This window comes from Trichosurus vulpecula, chromosome 2, assembly GCF_011100635.1.
Source record: "Trichosurus vulpecula isolate mTriVul1 chromosome 2, mTriVul1.pri, whole genome shotgun sequence".
NCBI classification, from domain to species: Eukaryota; Metazoa; Chordata; class Mammalia; order Diprotodontia; family Phalangeridae; genus Trichosurus; species Trichosurus vulpecula.
Genome location: NC_050574.1, coordinates 331,271,532 through 331,283,979, shown reverse-complemented (window position 1 = coordinate 331,283,979; position 12,448 = coordinate 331,271,532). Strand labels below are relative to the sequence as shown.

General features: G+C 41.0%; 1 protein-coding gene across 1 annotated transcript in view; it reads left to right on the top strand.

Moving 5' to 3' along the window:
- LOC118839981 (kalirin) overlaps window positions 1–12,448 on the top strand; it is a 413,338-nt gene that overhangs the window by 290,614 nt on the left and 110,276 nt on the right. Inside the window, exon 14 of the mRNA XM_036747488.1 lies at window positions 7,701–7,820. Within this exon, the coding sequence (XP_036603383.1) occupies window positions 7,701–7,820 (120 nt within the window). The remainder of the gene's footprint in view (window positions 1–7,700; window positions 7,821–12,448) is intronic.

The following is a 12,448-nucleotide window of genomic DNA, read 5'->3' as shown; positions in this document are numbered from 1 at the left end:
GCCACCAATTCGGAAGTCATCACAATAATCCAAGTAAGAAGCTCTGAGGACCTGGACAAGAGGGGTAGCAACTTGAATGAAGCAAGAGGGATGGATGTTAGCTACTAATTATTATAGATCTCCCTGCCTTTTCTAGATGGCCCCTCAGTGCCCCTCTAAAACTATGTCTATGATCCTGTGATCTCTAACCCACTGCACACATTGTTAGTGGGAGGAGAAAAGTAAACCAGAGAAAGAACCGTCAGAGAGCTAGGAGGAGAACTAGAAAAGAAAAGTATGACAGAAGTCAAAGAAAGAGAGCATGGCCAAAACATGGGATTGTCAACAGTGGCAAATCTTTTAGAGTAGTTCAGAAGAACCAAAAAAAAATAGGATTATCATTTTTTTCAAAATTCTTAAGAAAATTTATTGAAAATTAAGCAGAGAAGAAATAAAATGGAAATGTAAGAAATGCAGCTTAGTGGGCCATGTTTACAGCTGTTCAGGAAACTCACAAAGGTCTGCACTAAAAGCCACTACCATTTGTAATGGCTTGGGAGTAAGCACTACAACATCTCAGCCCAGGAATTAATTTTCCCTGTCAGGATAGAGTTCTTTACTTAGGTGACGGGCTTACCCCAGTTACACAGAAGGGGTTGGTATTTGATGGGAGTTGGTGAAGCAAGAAATATTGATCTAGAAGCTGTTGACATATAGGCTGAGAGAGCTAATTAAGAAGTCAGTATTGATCAATGGGACTAAGTTTAAATACTTATGCCTAAGTCTCTCTCTCTCTCTCTCTCTCTCTCTCTCTCTCTCTCTCTCTCTCTCTCTCTCTCTCCCCCGTCCCCCTTCCTCTCCCTCTCTCTCCTGTCATAAAAAAATTCCCCCAATTGAAAACTTGTTAATAAAAAGGGAGAGGAATCAGTTGTGTAACTGTGTGTGTGTGTATGTGTGTGTGTGTGTGTGTGTGTGTGTGTGTTCCTCTAGTGGTGCAGCTTGGCGCTAACCTTTTTTCCATGAATAACATTATTTTAGAATTGTATTACAGAGGAACTTTGTAGAGTGAGTTATGGTAACCTACAGGGATATTTTGGTTGATGTTGATTTATTTGCTCTAGACATGTGATTTCATCCATGTAAGGAACTCCTGTGGAGTAAAAATTCTCCCCACTGACATAGAATGGCATCCTCTCTGTGACTTACTGTTGTTCAGTCATGTCTAACTCCTCATGAATCCATTTGGGGTTTTCTTGGCAAAGACACTGGAATGGTATGCCATTTCTTTCTCCAGCTCATCTTACAGATGAGGAAACTGAGGTAAACAGAATTAAGTTGCTTGCTCAGGGTCACATAGCTAGTGTCCGAGACTGGATTTGAACTCACCCAGAGGAGTCTTCTGACTTCAGTCTTGGCACACTATCCACTAACCACCTAGCTTGTCTGGGAAAAGTCAACCATTCTAATTATTTTCCAGTGCCCAGACTATTTTTTCATCACTCTGCCAAGGATCCCCACTGAGGCAGAAGTGTCCTCCCACACCTACACCAGGCTCTTCAGGCAGGATGTGCCCAAAGCTATGTGAATGGGTGGAAAAAAATATCAGCTGAGTTTCTATGTGCTTGAATGGAAAGTTATAAAGAGAGGGAGAAATAACTCAAATTGTATTTGTAAGACGATGAGCGGAGCTTTCAATTACAGCCCAGGAAAGGAGTGATTATAGGCTGCTTCCTGAAGACACTGACCCACTCTGTCACTGCACACTAAAGGCCAGCTGAATGCTGGGCTGGTAGATGTCATCAGAAAGGTCATCAGAAACAGTGGGAATATTATCCCACTTTGGTTACAAAATCTGTATTACATCAGCACCAGGCATATACTGTGAATCTTTCTGCTCGTTACATGTCATGAAAAGCCTAGCAACTGGACAAGGTCCAGAGATGGAATGCTAGGATGAAAAAAAGAGGTCTTTTCAGTCAGGAGAGGAAAAGTCAAAGCTAAGTATAAAATCACAAAGGGGGAGAAAATGGACATGGATCTACTCATCAGATCCTACAATACTGAAGGCATCCTGGCACAGCACCAAGAGCACAGGATTTGGAGTTTCAGAGACCCGGGTACAAATTCTGTATCTGCCACTTATTGCCTCTCAAGTCAACAAGCATTTATTAAGAACCTGCTATGTGCCAGGCATAGTGCTAAGCACCCGAGATCAAAGAAAGGCGAAAGACAGTCCCCGCCCTCAGGAAGCTCACAGTCTAAGGGGGAGACAACATGCAAACAACTACGTACAAACAAAGATATAGGGAAGATAAATTGGAGAAAGTGGCTCTAGCAGTGAGGGGGACTAGGAAGCCTTCTTTCAGAAGATGACATGGAACTCGAATGAAGCTAGAAAAGGCAGGAGGCAGAGACGAGGAAGGAGAACATTTTAGGCATGGGGAATGGCCAATGAAAGGACATGGACTCAGGAAGTGAGATGTATCGTTTGAGGAATGGCAAAGAGATCAGAGGCAACAGATCACAGAGTATGTGGAGGAAAGTAAAGTTATAAGGAGACTGGAGAGGTAGGAAGGGTCCTGGTTATGAAAAGCTTAAAAGCCAAACAGAAGGCTTATACTTGATCCTGGAGGTGAAAGAGAGATGCTGTAGTTTATTAAATGGAGGTGGGAGGGTAACATGGTCAGACCTGTATTTTAAGAAGATCACTTTGGCAACCAGTGGAGCATGGCTTGGATTGGGGAGAGACTTGAGACCAACCAGCAGGCTATTGCAATCTAGTCCAGATGTGAGGTGATACAGGCCTACACCAAGATGGCGGCAGTGTCAGAAGAAAGAAGGTGTGTGAATGAGAGAAGTTCTGATAACAAATAGGATGTGAGGGGTGAGAGAGAATGAAGACCAGAGGATGACACCTAGGTTGTAAGTCTGGGTAATGAGGAGGGTGATAATAATATGGAAGTTCCCTTGACAATTACACGCAAGCTTGAATAAAAAGGAGGCTGCAAAGATGTCAATAAGAATATTGATTGAGAAAAAATTATTAGGTTTTACAAGTAAAGATAAGTGATTAAGTGTGACCTTAGGGAAATGACAACCTTTTTTGGCCTTCCATTCCTAATCCATAAATGGAGAGGGTTTGGTTATCAGGTCATGCAGTAGATGGAGGGCCCAGCTGGGAGTCTGGAAAACCCCTCTTCCTGAGTTCAAATCTGGCCTCAGACACTTACTAGTTGTGTGACTTTGGGTAAATCACTTGGACCTGTTTGCCTCAGTTTCCCCATCTGTCAAATGAGCTGAAGAAGGAAGTGGCAAACCACTCCACAGTATCTCTGCCAAACCATAGTATCTCTGCCAAAAGGTCACAAAATATTGGATGTGACTGAAACACCTTAACAATGTGCCAGGCACTGTGCTTAGGTCTGGAGATAAAATACCACACTCCCCAACCCAACCCATACACACAAATTATATTCTAATGAAGGCGGCAACAAATCCATAAATAAGTACATACAAATCAAATCCAAAGTAGGTGGAAGGTGACTCTAACATTACCTATAGCTCTAAATCATTGATCCAGAAATTAAAAGAGGGGTATCCCAGCAGGTTCCCTGCCTCAGCCTCCACCATCTGAGGGTTTGGGTATCTTTTCTATGGCCACAAACTACTCCTCAGAGTAGTTTAATAGCAATATTTTACATGTGCTGAAAGCTGAATCCACAGTTCTCCCCTCCCCCCCATCAGAGAAAGAAAGCAGGTACTTTCTCACATGTACTTCAGGGCTACATTCAGGGGTTATAATTTTACAGCCTTCAGTTTGGGTTGTTTTGTTTTTGTTCTTGTGGTCATTGTATATATTATTTTCCTGGTTGTGCTTACTACACTCAATATCAGTTCATAAAAATTATAAAAATACAGGCATAGGATTCACAACTCTACACAAGCAAATGGCTCTAGGTATGTTGAGTACCATCATGCCCACATTAGACAATGTTATTCTTAGAAATCACCTGACTCAAGTTCCTTCTCTCCAGTCATCTCCGCCTGGGCCAGTTCCACTCTTGGGGTCTTTTAGAAGTCTCTTTTCTCTTTCTAGTTCCATGTGTTTCTACAGTTGGGTCCACTTTAGTTTTCCCTAAGACCCTTTGTCAGTCAACTGAAGCATCAGCAGGTCTTTCCTGGTTCTCTGGTTTCTACTTCTGGCCTCAATAAATCTATACTTCTAGAGATCTGGTTCCTAGACAGCCAGAATGAAGAACAGACAACCAATGCTTTGCCCTTGGACATCAAATCCTATTTCTCTCATTCACACACCTTTTTTCTTCTGACACTGCCACCATCTTGGTGCAGACCTGTGTCACCTCACACCTAAACTAGATTGCAATAGCCTGCTGGTCGGTCTCAAGTCTCTCCCCTCTCACAAAAAATTAATATATGTACTACAACAGCAACAATGCCACTAGAGCAACTAAGTCCCTTTTCTGATCACTGGAATTTATCTTAATTAAAAAAAATAAATTAACATCTTTTGTTTGTACCTGTGTTTTCTCATATCACCTACATTTTCCAAGGATTTTGGATTTGAGGTGATTCCTCTCTCCTCCCGCTTCCAGAGAACCACACCATACAGCAAATAATAACAAGGAGGAAAAAATACCCAGTTCAGCAAAAATCAACCAATCCATCAACTAAGTCTGACATTCCATATCATGTTCAGTAGTCATAGTCACTCTTCCCATGACCACCCCCAAATCTCTAAAGAAAGGAGGGAGTTGCATTTTCATATCTCTTCTTGGGGCCAAGTCTGGTCATTGTGATTTCATAGCCTTCAGTTTTGATTGTTTTGTTTGTGCTCTCTCCATTTTCAATGTTGTAGTCATTGTGTATGTTATTTCCATGGTTCTACTTACTATACTCTGAACCAGTTCATAAAAACAATCTTTCCATACTTCTCTGTATTCATCATATTCATTGTTTCTTAGAGGAAAATAACATTCCATTGATTTGCACACCATATCTTATTCAGGCCTTCCTCAGTTGATAGACATCTCCTTAGTTACTAATATGACAGGCTGATTCCATCTTAGATCTCTTATCCTATGAATTCTTATCTTTCAGTCTTTTGAGTCATGTCCAACTCTATTTTTATGGGGTTTTCTTAGCAAAGATACTGGAGACGTTCTCCATTTCCTTCTCCAGCTCATTTTTCACATGAGGAACCTGAGGCAAACAAGGTTAAGTGACTTGCCCAGGGTCATACAGATAGTAAGTGGCTGAGGCCATATCTGAACTCAGGTCTTCCTGACTCCAGGCCCAGCACTCTATCCACTGTACATATGATTTACAAAGTTGATTTGAGGAAACAATTCCACTACTTGGCCAGGGTACCTTTCACACCATGATTAATGCTGGTTATTGCTTATGCATCTCAAGAACAGGGCACAGAGCCTGGTGCACAGTATTAATAAATACTTGTTGAGTGATGGGTTGATTGGTTTGTTGATTGCTCCAGGTCCCCAAATTGCAGGCTAGAGCTCTCTTCTGATCCTCAGTGTCTGAAGAAATATTTTTATAATTGTCACCTACTCCTGCTTGGACATCTATGCCCATTTTATTTGGGGGAAGGCTGGGAGGCATGTTAATCAAGCCGATATTTGGAGCCATGGGGTCTCTGCTAGAAGAGAAAAGTAGTATTTCTTGCTTACTCATTACCAGCTAACTATTAACCACTGTCTCTAATCATCACATATGAAGGAATCTAATTTACAGAGACAGTTAACAACATCGTGACCCTACCACATGGTTATAGGCCCATGCAATGGGGAGGTTTTAGTGAGAAGGTTTATCCCTTGAAGTATGAAAGAAACAGAGTCTTAGAGCTAAGGACCTTGGAGATAATAGTGTAAAACTCTCCCATGGTACAGGTCAGGAAACTGAGGTCCAAAGAAACCAAATGACTTGCCCAAGGCCACACAGGTAATAAGTGTCTGAATCAAGATTCAAACCCAGGTCTTCTTGACTCTGGGTCCATTTCTTCATCCCTTACAACATGCTGTTTCCTGAGTCCTTTAGTTCCTTAATGAAAGCAGTTGAAAAATGAGAACAGACAAGGAGATGGGATGGTGTAATGGGAAATGTGGAGATTTGGGTCTGTTTCTCTCATTCTTTCATTCCTTACCCTTTTAAATAAATGTTTTTTAACGGATTTAATAAATGTCTTCTTGTTGGGGCCAATGATCTGCTTCTAAATGGGAAAGCTGATAAATGGGGAAATCCCACATGGTAGCATTGAACCCTCCAGTTTCTCCAGGAAGCCCCCAAGGGCTTAGCTGTCTTGCCCAGACTTCCTTGGCTTCTACCTTTTACAACTAATTTCCTCTGCTCAGGGGAAAACAGATTATCCCAGTAATGCATCTGGAGAGAGTATTTCTTGAAGGTACATGAATGAATCAGTGGACCAAGCAATGTGTAGTCCAGCCTGTTGGGTGACACATATATATTTCCAAATCATAAATGATCAGCCACATTTCCCAAAGAGATGAAGCTGTAAAAGGGAGAGCCTCATCTGTGAATCTAGCATGCCATTACATGTGTGCATGCCCCCTACACTTGTATCCACCATTTCAAGATAATTAGACACTGCCGGCCAGCTCTAGGAGGGTACGGTAACGGTCCTGAGGACTTCATACATGCAATATGAGGTTTTATTTTCTGGAACTAATGGCATCTTATCCCACTTTCTGCCATATCAATCAGAGTAACACTTGTATCCTAATTGGATGGCTTCAGTGGGGTTGAAGTTACATCACGTCTAAGTAGCACTTTACGGTTTATGGACTTCTTTCCTCTGAACAGCTCCGTGAAGTGACTAATGGAAGGATTATCCTCCTTTTGAAGATGAGGCTGAGACTCAGAAAGATTATATTACTTACCTTTGGTCATACGGCAAGCACACTGATGAGCTATGCTGATGATACCCACACACAATGTAGCATTGGTCATTTTGTCTGCCCTCATAGAGAAGTTGAGGCATATGAGCATTATTGTTTGTCTGAGAGAGAAAGGTGACTTCTAATGCTGAAGCTTAAAAAGATGAAGGGGAGAAAAGTCCTCACTGACAAATAAAACAAGCTGCAACACATGATACTTTTACAGTCTCCAATCATTCTACTGTTCCTCACACTGTACTCCTCCTATAGGGCCAGGAGAGAAATGGATGGATTTTATTTCAATATAATATTGGGAAGAATGAAGACTCACAAATTGAACGTTTATTGAATACTTATTATTTGTAAGGCACTGTGCTAGGGATTACAAAGAAGAATAAGGCTCTTGCCCTCTAAGAGCTTACAGTCTAATAGGGAGATGCAACATTTTCAACTTAATGCAAGGCAGAATATATCATAAAAGAGGTAGCAAGAAAGTACTCTAAGAGTACCAAGAAAAGCAAGAAAACTTCCAGTTGGATGACTTGAAAGAAGTTTCATGAAAGAAGTGAAATCTGAGCTGAGTTTTGAAGGCTAGGACTTTAACACACAGAAATGGAAGGGCATTTGAGTTATTCCATATTTCTCATATGATCATGGAGAATGAAGAAATATTTCTCAAATGAATGAATGAGAATACCTGGACTGTATGTGGCTGAAATAACTGGCAGGGCAACTGCCTTGATGGGAATCTATAATAGGTTAATAAAATGTGTGCTTATCTTGTCTCTCTAGGTCCTGGGCTGGATCCGCAATGGGGAGTCGATGCTGAATGCCAGCTTGGTCAATGCCAGCTCTTTGTCAGAAGCTGAGCAGCTTCAGCGGGAGCATGAACAGTTCCAACTAGCCATAGAGGTAACACTCATATCCATGCTTCAGTGTCTTATCTTTTGTCCACCATGTGCTGGGCCCCATGTTAGATGGAGTTCCCTGAGGTTTGGGTTTTTAAAAAAAAAAGAAAAAGAAAAGAAAAACGTTCAAGTGAAACACACTGGGGTACATACCTTCCCAACATCCAAGAACTGATAAAGAAGCAAATTCAAGAGCTTTAAGAAAGCCTAAGGTGTGAAGATCCAGGCTTATAGCTACACTAAAGTTCATTCACATTGCAAAATGATACATCTTTTAAACTACAGATGCCTTAGTGCATTGTGGGGAACGGAGGCCTATAGAAATGCCCAACCTCTCTGCCACATTTCCAAATATTAGCTGCATGAGTGAGAGAAAGAGGCTTAGAAATGGAAAGCTAAAATGTGTGGAGCCATGCCAATTGAAGAGTAATCAGAAAGGAAGATGAAGCATTTCAGAAGTTATAATGCACATCATTAGGAAAATGGGATGAAATTATTGAAACATCTGAGTTGCACTAATGTTCCCACAGTATGTCTCTAGTAAAGTGAGATAGGTCTTTATTTCCCCCAATAGGGATTGGAAGTGGGGAAAGTAACTAAGATGGGCTAGCATTGGTACAAGTTACACTCACAAATGATTTCAGTTCCTTTCAGAATAGGGACAGAATTAAAATTCCAGGAATGTGCTATTAATGGCAGAAGGTCACCAAACTGGATTTTGAGGGAGAGACTTTAAATAAACTAACTATATCCATGAAAATCTAGTACACATTCGTTCTGATGTGGGTTAATGACTTAAATAATTCTTGAAATTGTGTCTCCTCATTCATCCCATGGAGACTTGAGTTGATTGCTTTGGAGTAGGGGGAGAGCAAGGAAGAATAAGACATGAGGCATAAGGGCTATTTTTAAATAAAGTCATAGTTCAGTACAAATGGGTGAGGGAAGAAAGAGAAAACCATGTACAGACTCTTCTTACTAATGACTGAGTGTTGAACTCAACCTCTTTTGGAGTATGTAGGAAATGTGGGTCTAATCTGCTTCTGGAAAGTGACTGCCCGTCAAAATCTCTCATGAGCTTTAGCCAATGAATGGGGAAATAGCATAATGGCTAAATTCCATATTTAAATTCCATATTGGTAGCTGCGTTTGATAATAATATTGGCAATTCTGGGACAGCACAGATACTCTGTGCCCTTCTCTAATAGCATAACTACTCATCACTGCTAGGTTTTCATGCATATACTTTTCTCAAAAATAATACCTTAATATTCATAGAAAATGATCTATCTTAGAATGTGGCAGTCTATTCTCCAAGGGAGACTACCAGAGTAGATTTAAAATATAGATGTTGAAGAAATGTTGGGAAATCTTAGGGGAGCAGGCAGAGGCTCTTCCCTGGGTGGGCGGTCAACACTTTCTAGTTATCAAGACCAGCATGCCAATTTACGGCCTATTCTCCCCATGCGAATCTACATGTGTCCCTTTGAACCAAGTTCTCCATCATGGGAGAAAAAAATATAACACTGCTCAAAATTCGAGCTAAGTTAAGGGGAATTTAAAGAGTGTGGTTTGGTTTAACCCACTTTGATGGTAGCATTTGGGGAATTTGCCATGACTACTAATGGATGATTCAGTTTGACTGCTAGGGTTGCCAGAGAGAAGCCAGGTATCTCACAAGGGGGTTACAATTTTATTCGCTACCTCGGCTCAGCCTGGGATTGCTAAAGCAGCTCTCCTGGGTCCATCCCCCAGGGGAGCCAGAAATATTCCCAACAAGTCTAGCTGATTCGGTTTGTGTCTAAGGTGCTCTGTCTGATGTATCTTCAGAGAATCGAGCTCACCTTGGAGGTTTTCATAGACAGCTGAGTTTTTAAGCTCATTTTTATTTTAAATTCTCTAATGCATTTTTAAACATAAGCATTACCACGCGAACAGTAGTTAAAGCAGCTGGATATTAAATCCAACTGATTTGCTTCAAATATTGTCTTCTGCATTCCTAGCAACTATCGTTTCTCCTGCTAATGACTTTTTCAAAGCTGTATTAGTCGGAAACATTCCTGGCCCCCATTATAGGCTTATGGCTCAGATGATCAGGAATTATAAATAAATGCAACAAGACAGTGAAAAGTTGAGCAAGCCAGAAGATATGGAATGTGGGCCAAGTCTTTTTTTTTTTTAATTAAAATAAGGAAATGGTTATAATAGCTACCAGATGGTAATTAAATTAAGGAGCAAGAGCAGGACTGAGTTCAAGCAGGCCCCCAGGCAGAAGGAGTGAAGTCCTCTGAAGCCATCCTTGTCCAGGATTTCAGGAAGACTTTGGGCTAGCATTCCCCTCCTAGATGAAGGTGCAGGGCAACCTAATTTTGTGCACAATGTCAGCATTGCTGGTTTCTCACATAAGATCATAGATTCAGAACTGGAAGGGAATTTGGGGCTCATTGTCTAATCCCCTCATTTTGCAGATGATAAAATGGTGACCCAGGGAGCCCAAGGTCTTATGTGAGTAAGAGGTAGAGTCAGGAGAAATATTTGCTGATAGCATTGCCCACTTATCATCAGTAAGCACTTATTGGGAACTTCTGATAGGTAGGGTACTATACCAGGCCTGGAAATAGAAACAAACAGACACAATTCCTTCCCTTAAGGGACTTACTCTCCAGTTGGGGAAACATGAAACATGTACATAAAAAGATCAGTATCAATACAACATACAAGGTAGCATGTGCAATATAACAAATGAGGGGTACAAAGAGCAGATGTTCTAGGAGCTCAGGGGAAGGAACCAATTAAAATTCCAGGAATGTGCTATTAATGGCAGAAGGTCACCAAACTGGATTTTGAGGGAGAAAGACTTTTAAATAAACTAACTATATCCATGAAAATCTAGTACATATTCATTATGATGTGGGTTAATGACTTAAATAATTCTTGAAATTCTGTCTCCTCATCCATCCCATTGAGACTTGAGTTGATTGCTTTGGAGTGGCAGAAGAGCGAGGAAAAATAAGAAGTGAGGCATAAGAGCTATATTTAAATGAAGTCATAGTTCAGTACAAATGGGAGAGGGAAGAAAGAGAAAACCATGTACAGACTCTTCTTTCTAATGACTGGGTTCTTTGAGGACAACTTTATGGGAAATAGAAGTCTTAAACTAGACTTTGAAAGGCAAGTAGGCCTTAGACTAGTAGACAAAGGTGCAGAGGTGGGATCGTGTCTGGCTGGAATAGAGGGCTCATGTAGGAGAGTAGAGGGAGATTGGAAAGATGAATAAATGGACTGAAATGCCAACAGTATTGAATTTGGAGTTTCATGACTTGGGTTCAAATCCCAGTTGAATGCCTGTGGGACCTTGATTAATCTCATTGGCCTCAGCTGCATTGTCCATAAAACAAGATTAGACAAGTTACCCATAAGGTCCCTACAGGCAATGAGGAACCACTTGAGATTTTGGAGTTGAGGGTTGACGTAAGTGTTTTGGAGGATTAATCTGTCAGTGATATCTAGGATGAATTAAAAGGTAGAAGAAATGGAGGAGGGAAAGCCTGTGAAGAGAGCACTGTAGTCATGAGGTTCTGAGACCGATGAAATGTAGGAATACGAAGGAAGGAACACATGTGAAATATTGGGAAAGCATAATCAGTGGGACTTAGTGACTGACTGAATGGCATTCCATTTTGGGGGGTGGGAGAGAATAGTCTCTACTTATTTTAAATTAATTATATAATAATATCAAAAAGTAAAAAAGACTGAGGAACAGATGCCTGACTATTCAATTAGTAAAGAGGACCTGGGACAGCTAGGTGGTACAGTGAGTAGAACACCGGCCCTAGAGTCAGGAGGACCTGAGTTCAAATGTGGCCTCAGACACTTGACACACTTACTAGCTGTGTGACTTTGGGCAAGTCACTTAACCCCAATTGCCCTGCCTTCCCCCCTGCAAAACCCTCTCCCCACAAAAAGAGGATCTGACTATTAAATTAGGAAAAAAATCGAGTTCTGTATATCTCATTCTTTATTTAAAAAAAATAATTGTGAAAATGCAGAGAAGTCTTGCAGTAGTAAGAAGAGTATAATCCTGAGCCATTTTGGAGTCCAAAAATAAAGATAAGAGAGCTCACTCAGTCTTTAAAGTGAAGTGGAAGCAAGTTGGTTTTCTGAGAGTGAAAACGATGTAAGGCCTGGATTGGGACCTTGAGGAGAGAGGAGGAAGAAATTAGAGCAGCTACTTTGGGACCCTAATAGGGAGGGAGAGGATGAAGAGATTAATAGAAGGATTTCCAAGCACCAGAGGCCCAAGTGAAGATGGATAAAATGAAATTGTTTTGAATTCAGTAATAGAAGTTCTGTGATTTTGTTTGCGTTGGGCAACTTGGGAATGGAAGCAGAAAGAGGGAGTAGTTGGTGTTATTTGAGGTTACTAATTGGGAATCAGCAGGATAAGAACAGTGGAGAATCATTCTAGAACCGCCGCAGGACAGTGAATCGTGAGATTTAGGCCAGATACAAAGGGACGTCAATCAATCAATCCATTTTTAAAAATATTTCCTATGTTTCTACTATGTGCTAGGCACTGTCCAAGGTGCTGGGGATATGATAAAAACAGCTACAATAATATGCTCTAAAGAT